General features: G+C 50.7%; 6 protein-coding genes across 8 annotated transcripts; 4 read left to right on the top strand and 2 right to left on the bottom strand.

Annotated features, from left to right (window-relative positions):
• Nucleotides 1–322: 322 nt before the first annotated feature.
• On the bottom strand, nt 323–2,197 carry LMH87_002629 (uncharacterized protein; the record flags this gene model as incomplete). 3 transcript variants are annotated; one of them, XM_056194116.1, is made up of 2 exons in its annotated part: nt 1,164–1,233; nt 1,428–2,197. In XM_056194116.1, the coding sequence occupies 2 exons, from the start codon at nt 2,195–2,197 to the stop codon at nt 1,164–1,166; spliced, it is 840 nt and encodes a 279-aa protein (XP_056051087.1). The 3 variants fall into 3 exon arrangements, with proteins under 3 accessions (XP_056051088.1, XP_056051087.1, XP_056051086.1); XM_056194115.1 differs by lacking the exon at nt 1,164–1,233 and having other exon boundaries at nt 1,575–1,596; nt 1,698–2,197; XM_056194117.1 differs by having other exon boundaries at nt 323–2,197.
• Nucleotides 2,198–2,765: 568 nt separating this feature from the next.
• LMH87_002628 (uncharacterized protein) lies at nt 2,766–3,401 on the top strand (the record flags this gene model as incomplete). The annotated part of the gene is made up of 1 exon (XM_056194114.1): nt 2,766–3,401. The coding sequence occupies one exon, from the start codon at nt 2,766–2,768 to the stop codon at nt 3,399–3,401; it is 636 nt and encodes a 211-aa protein (XP_056051085.1).
• A 3,681-nt stretch (nt 3,402–7,082) lies between these two features.
• On the top strand, nt 7,083–8,395 carry LMH87_002627 (uncharacterized protein; the record flags this gene model as incomplete). Its single annotated transcript, XM_056194113.1, has 2 exons — nt 7,083–7,272; nt 7,335–8,395. 2 exons carry the CDS (start codon nt 7,083–7,085, stop codon nt 8,393–8,395), a joined length of 1,251 nt encoding a protein of 416 aa, XP_056051084.1.
• A 362-nt stretch (nt 8,396–8,757) lies between these two features.
• On the top strand, nt 8,758–10,309 carry LMH87_002626 (uncharacterized protein; the record flags this gene model as incomplete). Its single annotated transcript, XM_056194112.1, has 2 exons — nt 8,758–9,188; nt 9,244–10,309. The coding sequence occupies 2 exons, from the start codon at nt 8,758–8,760 to the stop codon at nt 10,307–10,309; spliced, it is 1,497 nt and encodes a 498-aa protein (XP_056051083.1).
• A 182-nt stretch (nt 10,310–10,491) lies between these two features.
• Nucleotides 10,492–11,306, bottom strand: LMH87_002625 (uncharacterized protein; the record flags this gene model as incomplete). Its single annotated transcript, XM_056194111.1, has 2 exons — nt 10,492–11,220; nt 11,298–11,306. The coding sequence occupies 2 exons, from the start codon at nt 11,304–11,306 to the stop codon at nt 10,492–10,494; spliced, it is 738 nt and encodes a 245-aa protein (XP_056051082.1).
• Nucleotides 11,307–15,597: 4,291 nt separating this feature from the next.
• Nucleotides 15,598–20,013, top strand: LMH87_002624 (uncharacterized protein; the record flags this gene model as incomplete). The annotated part of the gene is made up of 2 exons (XM_056194110.1): nt 15,598–15,792; nt 15,856–20,013. 2 exons carry the CDS (start codon nt 15,598–15,600, stop codon nt 20,011–20,013), a joined length of 4,353 nt encoding a protein of 1,450 aa, XP_056051081.1.
• Nucleotides 20,014–20,253: the final 240 nt, after the last annotated feature.

Below are 20,253 nucleotides of genomic sequence, written 5' to 3'. Positions count from 1 at the left end.
AGAAACTCTCTGTAGCCCGCTACATTCACCAGCCAACCCCGGAGAAGGTGAACCTACATCTTACTATTGACTGTTCTGTCAGAGTGTTGTTCGATGAAGGTCACTACTGGAGAGTTCAAGCATCGAGTGCTTAATCCAGAAAAAAATATAAAAACGTTGCTGGTAGTACTTGCACGATCCTGCTCTCGTGGGCGAGGAAGTGCCACTTTGAGGGTTGGAAACGGGTTTCTGGTTGCATTACGGCCGCCTGCGGCGTTCATTATTATCGCAGATTACAGTAAAATGATGAATCTATATGCAATGTCTCTTGAACGTAATTTGACTACCACGTGAAGGCCTCTTCGATAAAGTCAACAGAGCCGTAAGTTTGAACGTCTCGTGTCGCTTGTCTCACATCATCAGCAAGTCCTCCGGGGCCACATACAGTGACGCACATGGATCCAACTTGACAGTTGACTTGTTCACGAATAATTAGTTCCATATTTGGCCTCCCCGAGAATATTTCGATATCGCTGTCTGCTCCATCGGGAGCCCAGACGCCCTCTCGACTGGTAACATACACTCTGGCCTCGAACATGCCGGCTTCCCTGGACATTGCAACCAAGCCGCTCAACCACGGCTCAGCCCATTGCAGATGGGAGATTTTTCGTATCGCCCACACAAGTACAACTCGTCGGGTCGCAACAATGCCTTTCTGACGGCCATCGAGTAAGTGTCGAATATAGGAGAGTTGATGGGTAATACCACTCGCGCCAGCGACAAGCACAACGTGACCGTATGAGTCGAGACTGTGGTGTCCGCCGTATGGACCCTCCAGAAACGCGTGGGTGCGGCATGAGAGCGTTGCTACAGATGCATTTTCTTGGGCATACTTCCAGAGTTGCAGGGTGAAACCAGTCCTGGCCTGGATGACAAACGAGACGGAGGTGCGGGCTGGCACGCGTCGAGTAGTTTTCTCCAGCCTACTACCGGCAGAGTCAACATGCCGCAACGCACCGGAGTCTGTTTTTGTATGCTCTTCATGCCAGGCAATTGAAAAAGGATGCGACTCCCATGGTCTCAAATTGGGAAAGCGCAAATAGGCATGCATTCCCGGATCGATGCGCAAGTGGTGCGGCAGGTGAAGAGTTACTCGGCACGCGCCATCCGGTAGCACTGAGATGTCAGCTGTGGTCGAGCCTCCCCGGGACACATTCCGCTTCGCGGTCCAGAGAATGCGAAGGAAGCGCTCTCCTGCCCACAAAACGCCGGCGGTCACGACGTAGGGTAGCGCAGGTAAGTGAGGAATACTGCAGTGAAGGTATGTTCCCAGAATGAATAAAACCGCGAGTATGATGTGGATGTTGAGGAATGTCTCGTAGAACGCGTGCCTAACAGGTCCAGGGCTTATCAAAATGAGACAAACGGCGGCAACGGCGGCGACTGACCCCCAAGTCATGTAGGGATCTCCCAGATCAACAAGCACGCCATCCCACCTCTTGCTGGCAGCTTGAACAACCGCCCAAGCCGCTGTGTGGATGATGGTCTCAAGAACCACCAGCCTCCCCGTCCATCGGTGCAGGAGAATATATGTGTCAAAGCTGACCTGAAGCCATACTATCAAGGGGTTGTTTCGTCCCGCGAAGAGAACAAGCGGCACCAGGTTTGCAGCCGCAAGAGCTCCGGTCCGTCCTCGGAGTTCAGCAAGGATGGCATACATGTTTTCGGCTCTGTAGTCGAGAGCTACACAGAAAACAACATTGCCCAGCACGTACAGGCCCAGAAGCAGACTTTGCAGCCTTGTGGGCAGGGTGCCGAGACTGACCGCCGAGGAAAGCTTGATCTCCCGGTTGTGTCGCTTCCTCCAGATTGGGGCGTAGATGATCTGTTTCTTTATCTTTGGCCACAAGTCGACGTGGTTGCGAGAAAAATAGATCTGCTCCTTCTCGCTGGCATTGATGCTCAGCAGTTTGCGCAAGTGTGCATGGCCAAGTTGTACCAGACGAATGAGGATAACACCAAGGCCAACAGTGGCTAAGGCTCCGAGCAAGACGTGCGACAGGAGAAAGTCTGTGCTGACATGAACTCCATTAAGACCAACGGTGAATGGAGCAATGGTTGTGCCTGGGCTGTGATTTTGGAGAGTGCCATTCGGCGAAGGGTTCTCGACGTCCAAGCGTGAGATCGTGGCTTCGCCGCGGATGAGATTTTGAGCCATTTAGAGTTGGAAAATGAAAATCGCAAATGAGAAAATTGTAAACAGATAGTCCTAAAAGACTCTGGTTCGGTAATATTTGACGGCAACAACAATATGGGGACAGAAGGGACAGCGATAGATATACAACTTTGGCTATAGAAATCGAGCGACAGATGACCATTTTCACGGGAAAAGAAAGCCGGATTGGTTGTTTGTCAATAAGAAAAGTTTTGATGTCGTCGACTGTCACCAGGGCAGCGACGATGAAGGGAATGCCGCGCCGTTCGCGCAGAGTGTATAGCCGATATGAGAAAGAGGAAAACGGCCAAGGATAAGTTCATAGATATGTAGCTTCATTTCCGTGTTTCAATCTAATTTGATTTGTCATAAATCGTTGAACTGGGCCACATTGTGTAATTGTTCAACACTTCTGCAACTAGACCATGGCAACTATAAATACAAACAAGATATCTTCGTCAGTTCAGTAAACAGATCGTGGTCTCTACACTCACCCAACTTTCTATAATACTCTAAAAATCTCGGGAGCTTGTCCCATTCTCTTCAGCAACTATCTTTTCTGCATCTCAAAATGGTCTCCTACACGAGCCTTTGCATTGCTCTGGGACTGCTCAGTCTCACCAGTGCCACCCCATTAGCCAAGCACCAGGCTCAAGGCCGCTCCGCCAGTCCTATCCTCGTGAAGAAGGACACTGAAGTCGCCGAGGCCGCTGCCGCTTTCAAGTGCCAGATACAGACGGGCACAAATGTCTTCCGCCCTCACCTGGCGGGCTGGAACCCAACCAAGCAGGAGGTGGAAATGGCCGTCACCGCCTGGCTCAACGAGGTCTGCACAGTCAACGACTTTCTCAACAGCAAAGGCACGTCGCTCGCCGTTGCCACTGCTTGGGCAACAGACGAGCCAAACGAGCTTGCCATCCTGTCGGCCGTCAAGGGCCTGAGTAAGGAGGGCCAAAATGCCGCGGCGGTGCTACGAGCCAACTTCCCCAGCGTGCTCGGCAACCTTGACAATATCAAGACGGGGAGCGCCCCTACCAAAGATGCCAGCGCAGCCATCAACTTTGACCGCTGCTGCCAGGTCGTGCCCTCAGTTGCTGTCCTTGTGGATGCCGCTGTGAAGGCCACCGGGGCGTTTGGGGGCGTGGCTCCCAAGCCTGAGTACCCTAATGTTTGCAGCCGCTTCGAGTGCTCTGTGGCTTCCATCTAAGTGTTTGCACTGTGGAAGTAGAGTCTCGGTCATCGGCAACGAGGTACAGGTCAACGATCTCGCGAGCAGAGCACCTAACATGTTTGCAAGCGCTGTTCAACAAGCTACGGGAGCTCGAGGTTACACGAGTGGACTGCGTTTTATTCTTTCGGTTTTTAAATTAGTAAAAATCTCATCTGATGTTTTTTTTTTCCAGCTTGTGACTTAAGTTTGCGACTATCGCGGTGTCTTAAACTCTAATACCGTGTCATTCTAAGCTAGTTTGCCCCTAATAACGCCCTGAGACACTCGCTGTGCTATGGACCGTTATCCTCAGCCCTGGGCCATTATCCCTAGCTTCAGACCGCTTTCCTTAGCCCAAGACTTGGAGTGCCCCTTTTGTGGAATTGTTTCTTCGGATCTCGGCCTAGACTTGGCACGCAGATAAGGCTACTAAGGAACGATATGTGGAGTAGGAAGGGTCTTCCTTTCATTATCGCACGATTCTACGACAAGGTCTCAAATGGTCCCTTAATAAAATGACAGGTCTTTGGAGCGAAATCAGTCTCAGACCAAAAGGGGAGTTTGCCAATTTTACGATTTGGACCGACCAAACAGTTGCGCATTATAGCTGTTGCATGAAGTCCGTACTTGCTGCTTGAATGTAGGTGATAATTACCTTTTCGTCAACGCCAGCCCAAAATAAAAGTCCGATTACATCTGGCATGTAGAGGAACGCCTGCTACGAGGGAAACCACAGCAGTAATGCTGCAGGGGATAGGTGCACAGGCAGCCTGAGCGCCGTTGGAAAAGTCGTAAAAACTGTGGTGCTAGGCTTGTAATCGCGTCCGTAGCACCTATTTCGTTTGCTCACCTATGCAGTAGAGCACCCTCGAGAACCGGCGATAGTTGCTCTAATATTCCCCGGTCGGCAAATCGCTCGCTGCTTCCACTGTCGGTCATATACAAATCAGTCAGGTAAACCGATACTGCTTTGAACAGAGGCATCTCGGCAACACCGCCGCCATACCAGTTACTCCGGGCCTCGAGATGAAGCTGAACAGTTTGCGCCGAAAACACTGCCACCTGAATCTAGATTCAGCGACAGATGCATAACCGTTGTCACGCTTCGGCAGCAACGACAGTTTACCAATTCAGGGTCCACTCCAAGGACAGGAGACATTCCAGACACGGCTCGGTTGTGTAAAATCCAATGTTGGTATGTCCCCCCGCAAGCTAGTTCCGCCACGCTCAAGACCTGGTGAGTGTGGGGGTCTCCCAAGCAGGTTAGTCGCACATTGTTAAGATTAGCGAATTACGGACGACCACGAGTGCCTCGTAAAACACACCTATCACGAGCAGTCTACTCGACCCTTGTCCCTCTTCTTTGTATTTGTCAAGTCTCACCCACAGTCAGGGTCAGAATCAACAGCGCGCCTCGCGCGTGACAAAAGGGGGTTGGTAGTCTCTCTTCTACACAGCACACCGAATGTTGTTGCCTCTAGTTCAGCGGTCTTTGCTTCGCAATATTTCTACCTTGTAATGCAAAGCGCTCTCGCTGCGGGTTCGGGCGGCCTTGAGAAAGCGTTTTTCATTCCTTCCAGTTTACTGCGCATGCCATCCCAAGCAAGCAGAACCGAGTCGTTTGCTCGCTTCTCGCTTGAGCAACAAAACAAAAATCAGAAGTAGAACAAATTTGAGGACAACAGCAGTATCAGAAGCTCTCAGTCCGGTTTGACGAACTAGCCAGTAGTAACGCTGCGAAGGACTCGGTCCGGCACTCCTGCCGCCTTATTCGGCCGCAGTGGGCTGCAGTGCCATTATGGAACATTTAATCAAGTATAGCTCAATCACTCTTCAAGGCACTTTCTGCCAAGCACGAGCGATTGTAATCTAACACAGCTGAGACCGAATTAGGACCGATATTCAGCCATCTGCGGATGGAAAAAAAAAACATATTGCATACCTATACAACCCAGGTGGCCGGGATGGGACATATACGTCTCAAAAGGAAAGTTCCAAAGACTTCAGGTATGAATAGCAGATGTATGCCGCATGCCAATACCTTTTTTCTCGAGGGTAAACATGGCGAAAAGAGGCTTGCAATGTTTACGAAACACAAACCAAGATGCAACTCTCAACATTCTCAGCATAGAAGTAATTTCATTTGTGTACCGCCAGACGCTCCAACACCAGGGCAACTCGCTTCATTGGTATCGCTCCCTAGACTCTTACGGGCGTCCCGCGAGGTCCCTCTCCAGTTGAACGTCGGTCTACCAATAGCTTTCTCTAACCCCCCAGCAGGCATGTGGAGGAAGATGCATGGTGGCCTGTACGGCAGTTCTAGGTCTCTGTCCTACGTGCGCCGGTTGCTTCGACTTGTTGATGCGATAGATATTGCGTGCCCACTGCATTGGCTCGTTCCAGTCGTCATTGGGTTTGTCACCATTATTGACAATTTTGCTGGCTTGTGGTACCAGCTGTAGCGTGTTGTGAAGCATCGACCGACGCAGTCCTCGCCCGCATCAGCTCTTCCTCGCATTCAAAGAGGATCTTTGCATCATGACAGAAAGAAACTCGATTCAGGCCATGTCTAGACTCTATGTACACTTAGATTGTTGTTGAGCTATAGTAGGCTATGCTTGATGTGTAAGCCTGGCTGGCCTTTCTAGCCGTACCCTATACTAGAGAATCACCCTTATTCGGCGAGGCTTTGCTCCTGAAGCCCTTCGAACTGTTGCTTATTCTGCCTTCGTATGAATAGATGTCATAGTTTCGAGATCCTTTATTCAATTTGAGGGGTTGTTCAATTGACTCTAAATTATTCATTCCGGACTTTTTCGTCGGGCTGCCTGCACGGTGGCTTGTGGTCGCGTGGTGAGTCCCCAACCGTAGGACGGACCTGACAGCTTGGAGCCGTCATGGTAATTGAAACTGATAAACACCAAAAGAAGCTACGTTACTGTGAAACAATCTTGTCGTCTTGTCAAGATGAGGTCTTGCGAGGCATATTTGTAAAAACGTGAAGCGTCTGCTGTGTGTGCCGCAGGTTGGGGCGTCGGGTAGTGATGCAATTCACACGGAGACAGCTAAGACTTCAGTGACAATACGTGGCGGGGTTCCCCGAGTTGATTGGAACTCATTTCTCTGAATTTTGACGACAAATTACAATTTAGTTTTTGCATTTGCGCTTCCGATTATTGCAGTCTGATTGCGCCGCGGTGCTGGGCTTCACATTTAGTGCGGGGTTGTTGGCGGGGGAGGGGTAATTGATAATTGAATACGAACAAGCTGTGCACATCCCGGCAAAAGCTTCTCGCCGCACACCATTCTGCGCATGGTTCGCTAGATAAAATAAATATTCATCTTAAACCGGCAATTCGCGCCGACTTGCTCCATCTTCAACGCCCGCCGGCCATCGCTGCCCCAGACGGCTGCTCATCACGGTGGGCCGGAGAATATTATCCCTCCAATTGCCGGCCGCCATCCCCAGAGCTGCAGCGCAATAGCCGTTTGAAGCTTGATCCGTTTGCTCAAAACGCCAGCTTCCGCTACACAGCGGATTTTTCTTTTGCAATCCCCCTAACTCTGTCTTCTCAATTTTCTTTCCTATTTGCGGCGCGGTGAAATCTACATACTGTGACACAAGGAGCCTGAGATACCCCCGATTTATAGCTTCGTCTCCGGAAAACATTCGACAAGATGGCAGCTCCCATCAACGTCTTGATGATTGGTACCGGCGAGTACACCACTGGCTTTGTTGGCACCGGTGGCTCAGCCTCGGACAAAAAGGTCGGCGTCGTCGGCCTCACCCTCTTTGACCTGCGCCGTCGGGGCAAGGTCGAGAAGCTCGGCATGGTAGGCGTCAACGGCACCAAGTTCCCCGCTATACGTATGAACCTCGTACAAAGCCCCGTACGAAGCCTTGCGCATCCATTCTCTAACTGGCCCCAGGCGAGCACCTCGAGAAGAACATCACCCAAGTCTACAACGGCCTCGACACCTCGTTCGACTCCTTCCCCGCCAACGACCAAAAGGACCCCGACGCCTACAAGGCCGCCATCGACGGCCTCAAGGCCGGCGACGCCATCACCATCTTCACCCCCGACCCGACGCACTTCCCCATTGCCCTCTACGCCATCGAGCGCGGCATCCACGTGCTCATCACCAAGCCCGCCGTCAAGCTCCTGGAGCACCACCAGGAGCTCATCCAGCGCGCCGAGGAAAAAGGCGTCTACGTCTTCATCGAGCACCACAAGCGCTTCGACCCGGCCTACTCGGACGCGCGCTTCAAGGCCAAGACCCTCGGCGACTTCAACTACTGGTACTCGTACATGTCGCAGCCCAAGTACCAGCTCGACACGTTCAAGTCCTGGGCCGGCCGCGAGTCGGATATTTCCTACTACCTCAACAGCCACCACATCGACATTTGCGACTCCATGGTCCAGGACCGCTACGTGCCCGTCAAGGTGTCGGCCTCGTCCTCCAAGGGCGTCGCCGTCGCCCGCGGCTGCGTCGACGAGACCGAGGACACCATCTCCGTGCTCGTGACGTGGGCGAAAAAGGACGACCCCAGCAAGCGCGCCGTCGGCGTCTACACGTCCTCCTGGACGGCCCCCGAGCGCGCGGGCGTCCACACCAACCAGTACTTTCACTACCTGGCGGCCGACGGCGAGATCCGCGTCGACCAGGCTCATCGTGGGTACGACGTCGCCGACGACAAGGCCGGCCAGCTGCAGTGGTTTAACCCGTTTTACATGCGCTACGCGCCCGACGAGGACGGCAACTTCAACGGCCAGACGGGCTACGGCTATATCTCCATTGAGAAGTTTGTGGATGGCTGCCGCGCGGTGAATGAGGGTCGCCTGAAACCGGCGGATCTGGATGCCAAGGGCCTGCCGACGCTGCGCAACACGATTGCCACGACGGCGATTCTGCACGCTGGTCGCAAGAGCATTGACGAGGGCCGTGAGATAGGCATCGTTGTCGAGAATGGTGTGTGGAAGCTAGTTTAGGAGGGTTGTAATGCGAGGGATTGACATCTAGGATTTTAAGTTGCACCTTATGAACTGCCCAGAAAAAGGCAACACAATTCAGTTATAATAATCTAAGTCTGCATGAAAGCCGATGCTTGCAAATGAAACTTTGTCCGGTGTAAGCCCTCACGTTTGCGATCGAGGTGGGGCAGACGAAGCTCGATTTTCTCAACACCACTTTTCTCTCATAAACCAGCCGGAACAAACTGCCACGATTTCAAAAAAAAGCCAAAGGCTCGGTTTTCTTCTGCGGCCTGACTTGTATCACTGAAATTGAAGCAAGACTGACGACACAAAGACCTGCAGTGGCCCCCTTGCTCAGGCCCATCTTCCCGTCGAGCATGGCGTCGCAGGACTCGGAGCCAGAGGCGGCCGCTGGTGCGCGCACGGCGGGCATTCACCACTCCGACATTCTCTTCTCCAGCGACCAGCAAATGTCCATGTCGGCGCTCATGTCTGGGCTGAAGCGCACCACGCTCACCATCCACAACCGTCTGCGTTCGATCCAGTCTGACGCCGCGTTCGTCGCACGAGCGGCCAGCGCACTTGGCGGGCCTGGTGACGACACGGATGACCGCCCCTCGGCAAGCGACGACGAAGCTTCGACGAGGCCGCTGATTGCGAATGAGCGCTGCGGGAGCTGGTACGTCCCGCCGGAGAAAAAAGGCGGAAGCGCCTACTTTAAGAGCACGGATGGGCATGAGCGGGCGTGGAAGTTTAGCACGAGGCGGCTCAACCTGCACATTGTCGAGCTGGCAGAGAAGCATGACGGGTACGTTTCGTTTCCAGCACCCTAGCAGGAGCACATGGGCCTAACGATTACAAAGGGTCATCGTTGTCGACTCCACGCGGCGGGGGAAGCGCATGCCCGACGCCCTGTCCACCACCATCCCCGTGTGGTGCGCCGTGCTCAACCGCGTGCTGCTCCCGCGCCATGCACTCTCCCAGAAGCTGTTCCTGCCGCCGTCGCTACCTCCCACGACGCACGCGCAGATTACGGCCCTGCTGCCGGGCTTTGTCGCGTCGCTGGAGGCGCTCGGGCTGACGCTTCCGCGCGGCCTCAGCAAGCCGCTCCGGCCGCTCTGGATAACGCAGGACTCTGTGCTACCCGAAGACGACGGGGATCTGAATAGCCGCAGGACGATATTTGACGACTACAGGCCGGTGATTTGCTGCACGGCGAGCCGGCGCGTCGCGGGCAGCGAGATGGAAGAGGGCGGGTACATCCAAGGCGCGGGTGACGACACGGAGAACTGGGCGCATGGCCTCACGCCGACGGTGTTTTGGGAAAATGCGGACTTGCTGCTCGAGGCGGCAGAGGCGGAGCTCCCGGCGTTGATCAAGAGGTTGGCGGAGGAAGAGCAGGCGAAGCGGGCAAGGTCGGGCAGTGAGGCGCATGTGCGACTTGCGCCTTGCATCTACGTGTGTCCTGTATCCGCAGCAGCGATACCCGGTGGAGATGACACCGGGGAATGCCACATACAGCTGCTTCCGTCGGCATCGCCCAAGGAGTTGTGGATTCAAGGCCCGCGATTATTGCAGGTCGGGCTGGGGAACAGCAAAGCCGGCAGCCGCAATCTGCGTCTCGCCCTGCCCGACATTTGCGCGTTTGCACGGAAATACATGAGCGGACCGGCAGACACGGACAGGGAAAAGAAGATTGTCGTGTCGTGCGACTCGGGAAAGGACTTTTCGGTGGGCGCAGCGCTGGCGCTGTCGTGCTTCCTCTTTGACGATGCGGGGACGCTGCGTGATGACGGCGCGCAGGTGCACTTTACAAAGACGCTTGTGAAAAGCAGGCTGGGCGGGCTCATGACGGCATTTCCGGCGGGGAATCCGAGCCGAGCGACGCTGCAGAGCGTGAATAGCTTTCTGATGGATTGGAGAAACTAGTATCCCGCCGTGGACTTGCTGAATACTACCACAGTGCTTATTCGGTAGGCTTCTATTTTTCATGACGGCTTTGTGATACATGGACACAAGTGCATGGTTGTGAATGGAACTCGTAATTTCAATTAAATTGCTGCTATGCCTGCTCGTGGTCTATAAATTATTGCGCGTGTACTACGCGGACACTAGACGGCACCGCTGGAAATCTTCTCCAGGGCCGCGGGGAACTCGGCCCAGTCGCGCATGATGACCACGGCGCCGGCCTCAGCCAGAATCTTCTCCATCTCGGGCTTGCGCGCGTCCTCGTACGGGCCGACGTAGCCAATGACCTTGATGCCGGCGCGGGTGCCGCTGAGCGTGCCGCTCTTGCTGTCCTCGATGGCGACGCTCTGCTCGGCGGTGCGGCCGAGTGTCTTGAGGGCGTGCAGGTAGATGGCCGGGTCGGGCTTGCTGGTGGGCTTGGGCAGCGACGTGGCGGCGGAGAAGACGACGTCGCCGGGAAAGTACTTGTCCTGGCCGACCTTTTCGATGGAGGCCTTGACGCGGCGCAGCGCCGACGAGGAGACGACGGCCATGAGGTACTTTTTGGAGGCGGCGAGCTGCTCGAGCTGCGCGTCGACGCCCGGGCAGGGGCGCAGCGAGGCGCGCAGCTTGGCGATGACGGCGTCCTCCTCCTTGGTGACGTACTTTTCCATGTCGGCGTCGGAGATTTGGATGCCGTGGCGCTCCTGCAGCGAGGTGAGCATGCCGCGGAAGTTTTGGCCGACGAACTCCTTGATGAGCGTCTCGCCGTTGAAGCGCAGGTCGACGCCGCGCTCCTCGTTGATCTGGTTGATGAGGTCGGCGCAGGCCTCAAAGGCGAGCTCCTCGGACAGGACGAGGGTGTTGTCGCAGTCGAAGAGGAGGGTGTTGATCTGTTGTGAGGGCACCGTGCATTAGTCTTTGGTGGTGGGCAAAGGGAAGGGCATGGAGATGGCGAGAGAGGACGTACTTCAGGCATTTTGGCGGATGGGCTGGCGGCGCGGCAACGACGATGGTTTCGGCTGCTGTTGATGGAGGGGTAACTGTTATGGCGGGGTACAGGAGAGCTGATGGGCGTTGGATCTAGATGACGATTGTGACGTTTGTTAGAGGAGACGGCGGTGGAAAGGCGTTGACGTGGGAAAAAAAAAGGTGAGTTTTGGTGAGCGTACCTGATGGATATGGACAGGGAGGAGAGAGGCAAAGGAGGGATGATTGAGGGATAATTGCTCAATCGCGCGAGGCGCCGAGCAATCTCGATGATGAAAGAGGCGCCGGACAGACCCGTTGACAGTTCACTGCCTCTAACGTTATAATGCATTTTTTTTTAGCTGCCACCCCACTACGACCATGCTGTTATGGTGCCATTACAGAGCTGTGATCTGCATGGAAACGGTTAGACAGAGGTCTGCAAAAAAAAATCGATCCGAGGCATGACATTAGGCAGGATGTAAGCGGCTGTCGTCGTTGGGTAACGTCGGCCACCCACTTCTTGGCCCTACCCACATCTCGGCGCCGTCATTCCACCCACTTTAACACCAAACCTATATTACTAGAACCGTGTTTTCTCACGCAATTATTATTATCTTAACGTTAAATTTTATATATGTAATAATACCTCCTAAATATACTAAATAGGCCCTTTAAAATGCTATTTAGGACGTAATTAGCGGTATAAAACTCTATATTACTATATAGTAGTAGGAGGTACTATAGTTAATAATATAGGAATAATTAAAGGGTAGAATATTATATAAAGAGGCCTTTAAGGGTATATAAAAGCTTCTATTAATATAAGAAGTAGATTTAAGAGGCTAGATATTAATTTAGGACGCTCTAAGTAACCTACTAACCTATAAGCAGATCTAGTAGATAGTAGGCGAGTTAGTTAGAGTTAATAGTAATATAGAACTAGTTAGTAAGAACTAGATATAGGGCTTTATTAAAAGAAACCTAGAAATTAAGACCTTAAAAGGTAAGAGACTTAATTTTAAAAGGGCTAATAGTATTTTAACTTATATTATATAGAGTTTCTTTAAACTTCTAATAATTAGTACTATTAATAAGATACTCCTAAATAACTAATATAATATAGATAAGACTAGGCTTATAATAGGTCTTTAAAAGAATAGCCTAATATTAGGGTTATTATAGAAGAGAATTACCCTAAAAAAGTAGTCTAAAATATACTATTAGAGTATAATCTTTAAGTATATCTTAGTACTAAATAAGAGCCTTACTCTATTAGTACTATTTATAATAAGAGTATTTAAGAGTAGTAGTTTCCTAAAAAATTAGGCCCTTTTAAAGGCTAGAAGTTTAAAGTAATAGCTTAAAGCTAGACTAATAATAAAATCGCTCTCTATTAGTTATAGGCTATCTTTATTTTAAAAATAAGACTACCTTTAAGCTAGTACTGCCTTTTTATTATTAATAGCTATAAAAGCTATTATATAATAGAATTTTTATATAAATATTATTATTATAATATATACCTTTTATTCTTACTAGCTTATAGCTCTTATATTCTTTAACCTCTTAATATAGTAGTATTTAGTTTAATTAAAGCCTATTATTATAAAGAGATTAGTAGTTAGCTTAATAATAATAATTCCTTACCTATTAGAAAAAGAATTTTTCTTAAAAGTTATATTATTATTAGAGTAGCTAGTCTATTAAATTAAAATATTTATACTAAGTAGTAAAAAGCTAGCTTATAGCTAGTTAATATAGTAAAACTACTAATAAGTAAGTTACTTATTAATCCGCTCCTAATAATACTAAAAATATCTCCTTTAGAGCTAAAATTAGTACCTATAGAAGCCCTATTAGAGTTTAAAACACCTACTAATATATATTAACTCTAACACCTTCTTTCTAATAGTATATATCTTTTAACTAGCTAGTATACTTTATAGCTAATATAATATAAGATTATAAAGTAATTTTATACCTAATAAGCCTAAATACTCTTCTTAAAATAAGAGAATATAAAACTCTATATAGTAAAAAAGCTATTACTATAAAAATAATAGAAGAAAGTTAATTCTAACCCTAATTCTGTCTTTATTAAAATTATAGACATTAAAAACATATATAGCTAGCTTAAGATATAACTAATAGGGGTTACATATAATATTCTAAGAATTAAAGCTATAAAGTGATTATTTAGTTAATTTTATATCTAATAGTGTATTTATTATATTATTATAATTTTTTTTTAGATTCGTTATGCGGCATCTAGAAAGTGGTGTTGAAGACGCGTGTCGCGCCGAGATGTGGGTAGGGCCAAGAAGTGGGTGGCCGACGTTATCGCGTCGTGCTGTCGCGGTGCTTCCAGCCTACGCCTACAGCCCATAGTTACATAGGCAAGTCATGACGTCGGTCTGCTTCACCATGACTACGTGTTACGGCGCAGCCAAAGCTCATGGAAACGTGCCATCGCAGTTTTCTTGATCGGTTCTTGTATCATGCCAATCATATCGGTGGAGATGGGTAGGATACATGGGGCGCTGAAAACACGTTTTACTTTGGTAGAAACTTTTGACCTCGCTCGAGATGTCTGAGTATGCTGAGCCTTCACTGCATCTAGCCGGGCCGTGCCTCTTTCTTTCTTTAGCTGCCACCCCACTATAAGCATGCTATCACGGTGTCATCGCAGGGCCGTGATAGGCCTGTAAACATTTGGAAATGGCTTACAATAAACAAACTCGACCCGAGGCATAACTAATATTTGGCATAGCTCAAGTCGCTGCCGTCGTCTACCATCATGTTGCATAGTCGCGGTGGTCGCAGCCTGAAGCTAACCTCCGGAGATTGGTGGTGTATGGGTGGCGCTGGGAATGCCCTCAACGTTGGTAGGAATTCTCACCTTTGTTCGACATGTGCGAATACCACGCAAGTTGTACTCTCGTGTGCTTTCGAGGCAGCGCCAGTGCCTCGCCAACCATTGTGATAGTCTGAAACGCGCCCTAATAAAACCAGAAAAGACATACGCAGTGTACACCCCAGCAGCTCTTGTCCCACGCACTGGCTGGGGCCGTCGCCATCTTGTCTTGTCCGAGAAAGGTAAGATATGGCTTGGGCGATGAGGCACACCAGAGACACCTAGGACGACATTTTGCGCATTCGTCAATTTTCGCTGCGATTTCTACCAAACACAAAACTGTCCGGGGTGCTGTCCAAGTGCGACCGCGGGCAAATTCCCCCGGAATCCAGGCCGGGCGCCACCAACTTCTTTGCCATCTTTTCGAACCAGTGAGCAAATCCGGTTCCCCCTACTGCGAGGAGATCATGGCCCCCACACATTTAGTAGTGATTATAACTACGTTAGTTACAGCCTGAATTTTAAGTTGGTGGGCTGGTTTGAGAAGCTTTGCGGCCCCCAAGCCACGCACGCACGGAGTGGTCGGGAGGCGAGGTCAGCTATCACGTCGGCGCGTAACCGCTCTCGCTGATTGGCATGTGAGCTTGCTGTTCACTGACTATGAGCTGCTTGGTCCAGGCGAGACCAGGGCCTTTATTGGCGGGAGCGGGGGCAGCGGGATGGAGGCGGCATTGGCGGCAGAGAAGATGAGGAGAGGGGGCTGGGGGAACTTTGTTCTCGCCAAACCCGCGAATAGGCTTGTGGGGAAAGGAAGACAACGAGCGAAAAGGGACCTCGCGCATAGCCTCCAATCTCCCTGTCAAGCACACAGAAGAGAGGTCTGCTCTCCTCCAATAGTCATGGTATCGTCGCCATTCGCGCCACAGGCTGACCGGTTTACCACTGGCCATCAAAACTATCCAAATACAAGGGGACGCTCGAATGCTGAACGTGGGGATCCCCGAATGCGCCGCGTCGGGGGGACCTGGAGCCTTGCTCCGCGAACATGCATCCTGCGCTAGCTATGGGCAGCTAGTTTCTCCTGCGACCGCAACACTACCAGTAAAATAACTAGTTCTACTCCATAACGCTGGACAACCATTTCAATGCAACCTACCGTGCTGGGTGCGGGCTACTGGCGCTCTGCCGGCGAGGTTGGCCTTGCCTTTCTTTGTCTGGTTGGCTGGGCTCCCATGTCAGCCCACCGATCCCATTTATTTACTGGTTTCGTCTCGCAACAGGCGACAAAATTCTTCATCCTCCACATTCTCGCGCGAGAATAGCGTTCCTTTGCTGCGCTATATCTGCTTCGCAGTGAACTTGCTCCTCGTTTCGCTTACCCTTCCAGCGTCGTAGCCTGCTGTGCTCCGGAAGAAAGGCGTCCTCGGAGCGCGGCACAGTCAAGATGTCCACTCTTGGCACCGACCGCACCCTCTGGGACCGACCTATTGATATCTTCGGTTACTCTCCAAAGCTCACGGTAATCATTCTAGAGATTATTCCTTCGATAATTGGAATTGCTCTATTCCTTGTGTTCGCCAACCGTTACCGACTAGAGCCCGTCTACATTCGAACAAGCCCGTTGCTCTCGATCAAGCTGGTAAGACGCCATAGCCAATCGCCTCTTGATGCACAAGCTCTGACGGCAATGGCGCCCAACTAGATCCTCTCTGCTGCCCTCGTTGCGCTGAAGGTTGCTGCTTTAAGCTTGTACAAATATGGTACCCGTGATCAGACGAGCACTGCAATACCTGCGGCCTCGTTTGAACTTGTCGCTGCTACTAATGTCGCCATCATGGTGTATGTGGGTCATAAGCACTCCGTTCGTTCCTCGTCCCTCTTTGCGTTGTACCTTTTATCCACCTTCTTGGTGGACATTGCAAAGAGCCGAACGTTTCTTCTGCGTTCTGGACTTGACGCGCTCGGAGGCATTGCCGTTGCTGCGGCCTCTTTGCGCCTCTGTCTAATCATTCTCGAAGAAATACCGAAAGAGTCTCTCATCATCAATGACCAAGTCCGAGAAACGACTGGAAAGCAGGCCGCAAGTGGTTTCCTTACGAGAACCTTTTTGCTATTCCTGGACCCCATTTTCATGACCGGCTTCGGTGAGGTTGTACGACATCAGGACAAGGATAAGCTTGGCCAAGACCTATCTTCCAGACGATTATTTAACGAGTTACACGAGCAATGGAGTCACGACAGTATCGCCCAATCACGATTTCGACTGCTTCGTTCGTGTTTATGGGCCTGGAAATGGGACATGCTCTTGCTCATGTGTCCTCGCTTGCTCAATGCTGTGCTCAACTTTCTTCAACCTCTTCTTATAGAGCGAGTCATTCGGATAGCAGAGTTCGACAATCATGGCGAGGGGTATTTGATCTCTGTTGGAGAAAGGTGTGGCATGTCCGTTGGCACACTCATTCTCTACATTACCCTTACTTTGTCGAGGACTTCGGCCATGCAGCGAACAAATCGTTTCATCACAAAGGTTCGCGGGGGCGTTGTTGCCCAACTCATGGAGAAGACGCATGTTCTCAGTGAGCGCGACGCCAAAAAGTCCGCAGTGCTTACGCACATAGACACTGATATGGATGAGCTCATTCGTAGCCTGGCCAGCTTTATCGATGTCCCTCTTACAATTTTTGAAGTTGGGCTTGGCGTGTATCTGCTGTCAAAGTTTATTGGCTCTTCTTGCTTCTTCGTCTTGTTGCCTGTTCTCGGCACTAATATTTACTCCTATCTGCTCAGCCTTGCCATTGCCCCTGCGGCGGCCAAATGGAACAGCAGCACAGAGATCAGGCTCGCAAAGACTGCAGAAGTCATCAAACAACTGCCGGCTATTAAAATGCTGGGACTTGGTCCTACCATGCTTGATCAGATCCACAAGCTTCGCGTTGAAGAAATGGAGATGTCTAAACCATTTCGCTTTTTTATGGCGCTTATGAATATGACGCAGCAGCTTGCCGATATTGGCACGCCCGTCGCTGTAATTGCGGCCGCGTTCTTCTTGAGTGGGTTCGACGGAAGATTGTCTTCTTCGCAAGTGTTCCCAACCCTCGCCGTTGTGAGTCTCATTCAGGCCCCTACAGCCAGAGCTCTGAGCGCGTACTCGGACATCGCAAGCATGACTGCGTGCTTCGGCCGAATTCAAAAATATCTTCTTCTAGAAGAACGCAATGATTCACGGGTCAAATGGGACCCCTCTGCCAGTCCTCAAACTTATGAGCTCCTACCCACGCACTATGGTTCGGAAGTAATGAGATCGCGCCAGCCTGCTCATAGCCCTGGGGGCATCATTCAATTTGCCAACGCCAGTATTGGACCAGCTGAGATGGACGAGCGTTTGCTCTCAGAAATCACTCTCGCTTTCCACCGCGGCTCAGTATCAGGTGTCGTTGGCCCAAACGGCTCTGGCAAGTCGACTTTTCTTCAGAGCATCTTAGGCGAAACAAGAAATGATAACGGTTACGTTTATACCGACAAAGTTAACATTGCCTACTGTGGGCCCGATGTCTGGCTCAAGGATGCGTCTATCCGCGACAACATCATTGGCCACTTCAAGTTTGATGCCGTGCGATATGCAGACGCAATAGAAGCGTGTCAGCTTGGCGAAGATTTGGCACGACTGCCTGGTGGCGACGGTTATTTTGTTGGTGCGAATGGCCTCATGTTGACTAGCGGGCAGCGCCAACGCGTCTGTTTAGCCAGAGCTGTATTTGCACGCTGTGACATTACTATCATCGATGACAGCTTCAGCTCCCTCGATCGAACGACTGCAACGCAAGTTTTGTTTGACCTGTGCGGCCCGGATGGTGCTCTGCGAAGAGCCGGCTCTACTGTCCTCCTGTCGACGTACCTGCCCGAAGTTTTGGATGTCGCCGATGCGATGATTACTATACACGAAGACGGACAGGTAACTCTGGATCGGGCTGGTCACATCAACCCCACTCGTCTTCCAAAGATTCGGCGATACCTGAGCTCAGCCAGACCGTGGATCTCTGAAGAAGCCGAGGCCAAAGAAAAGGCTCTTATCAGCTTATCATGGCCTACCAACCGGAGGAATTCTGCTGATTTGAACGATGATGCTAGCAAGAAGATTGGCTTTCTAAAGCTCTATCTCACTTTCATTGACAGCGCCGGAAGGTGGACATGCTTCGGAATGACTCTTCTCGCCTTGCTATTGGCCAGCAGCGAAGTTATACCCCAGTTATACATGCGAGTTTGGACTGAAGTTGGCCCAACTCAAGGCTCTTTCTTTATTGGTTACGCGTTCCTTTCTGCCTTTGCTTGCTTTCTTGTCGCTTACATTTATTGGTTACTCTATTGTGTTGTTGCTGTGCGTGCCGCTGTGACACTCCATGGACAGCTTCTCAAAACCACTATGCGCGCCACGATGGGCTACCTCACCAGCACGAAGCCGGACAATCTTTTGAGTCGATTCAGTCTGGATTCCAGCCTGCTCGCCAGGATTCTTCCTTACTACTTTTTCCGGAACCAGTACATGTTTTTCGAGTGTTTGGCGACTGTTGGCATTCTTTTGTCAAATGTGACATATATGTCTGCGGCACTTCCTGCGATTTTAGTTGCAGTTGTTCTAGTCCAGAGGTTCTACCTGAGAACCTCGAGACGAGTACGTCACTTGAACCATGATGAGAGGACACCGTTATGCACTTTCTTTACTGAGACTACAAACGGCCTACTTCACATTCAAGCCTTTGGCTGGCGCGAGCAAAACTTGGCAAATGGCTACCGCCTCCTTGACAACTCGCAACAGCCTTATTATCTCATGCTATGTATTCAGCAATGGCTATGGCTGATTCTTGGCCTCGTGGTTGCATCTGTGGCGTTTACTTTGGTGTCCGTTGTTGTATGGACAACACACGGCAGTTCAGGGTCCGCGGTAGGGATCTCATTTTTAGCTGCCATGGAGCTCCCCCGATTGTCGGTTCTCGCACTCGAAGTTTGGGATGGATCTGAACCAGCAGTCGCTGCGCTCGCAAGATTGGAAACATTTAAAAATGATACACCTCAAGAAAAACAGCCTACAGAAGGAGCCAACCTGGAACGAGATTGGCCATTTTCTGGTGTTGTTGAAATGAGCGGAGTGTCGTCTCGTTATAAACCAGCTGATGATGTGCCGCCGGTCCTGCGAGATTTTACAGTTGCTGTTGATGCCCAGGACAAAGTTGGCATCATCGGACGAACAGGCAGTGGGAAAAGCTCTATTTTGATGACATTGCTTGGATTTATGTACTACAGTGGCACTGTGGAGATTGATGAAGTCAACATTGCGGACATTGATCCTGATGTTCTTCGATCGCGTGTCATCACCATCACCCAAGATCCGGTGCAGTTTAACGACACTGTGAGGAGGAACCTCTTGCCATTTACAATGAACGATGAAGACATCGACGATGCAGAAAAGAAAGCGAAGAGAGACCAAGATCTAACGAATGTGCTCACCGAGTTGGACTTGTGGGACCAGCTGGCCCAGAAAGGCGGCCTTGACGCGATGCTTCCGGATGTGGGGTATTCCAAGGGCGAGATGCAGCTATTCTCTATAGCTCGAGCCATCATTCGCCGCCAAGAGACTGGCAGCAATCTGGTCCTGATTGATGAGGCAACGAGTAAGCTTGACGCCCTGCGAGAATCGGACGCTCAACAAGCCATGCACGCCGAGTTTCAAGATTGCACAGTAATCACAGTTGCACACCGGCAGGAGACGACCGAAGGGGTAGATTTCATGATCGCGATGAATGGCGGAAGGATGGAGAACTTACTGACGCCGCAGACTGCACCCATGTTGTGTGGATTTCGCTGAGAGGTGCTGTTCATGCTACCTTCTTTCTCAGCCTCTTTCTTCAATTTACTCCTTTCCTGTGTTTAGACGTTTTCGCGCATTCGGCATGCCATTTTGCTATCGGTTGTACCAAAAAGGCGATTTTTGTCTCTCAATGCTTTGCGCAGGTTCTTAGCATCGTGTGAATCCTGGCTGTACAATAGCCGATCAATGTATAGATTTATTTACCGCCTCGTCCGAGGAAAAACACTTCTTATCCGC

The sequence above is a fragment of the Akanthomyces muscarius genome, chromosome 3 (genome assembly GCF_028009165.1).
Source record: "Akanthomyces muscarius strain Ve6 chromosome 3, whole genome shotgun sequence".
Taxonomy (NCBI): domain Eukaryota; kingdom Fungi; phylum Ascomycota; class Sordariomycetes; order Hypocreales; family Cordycipitaceae; genus Akanthomyces; species Akanthomyces muscarius.
This window is presented reverse-complemented; position numbering and strand designations above follow the sequence as displayed.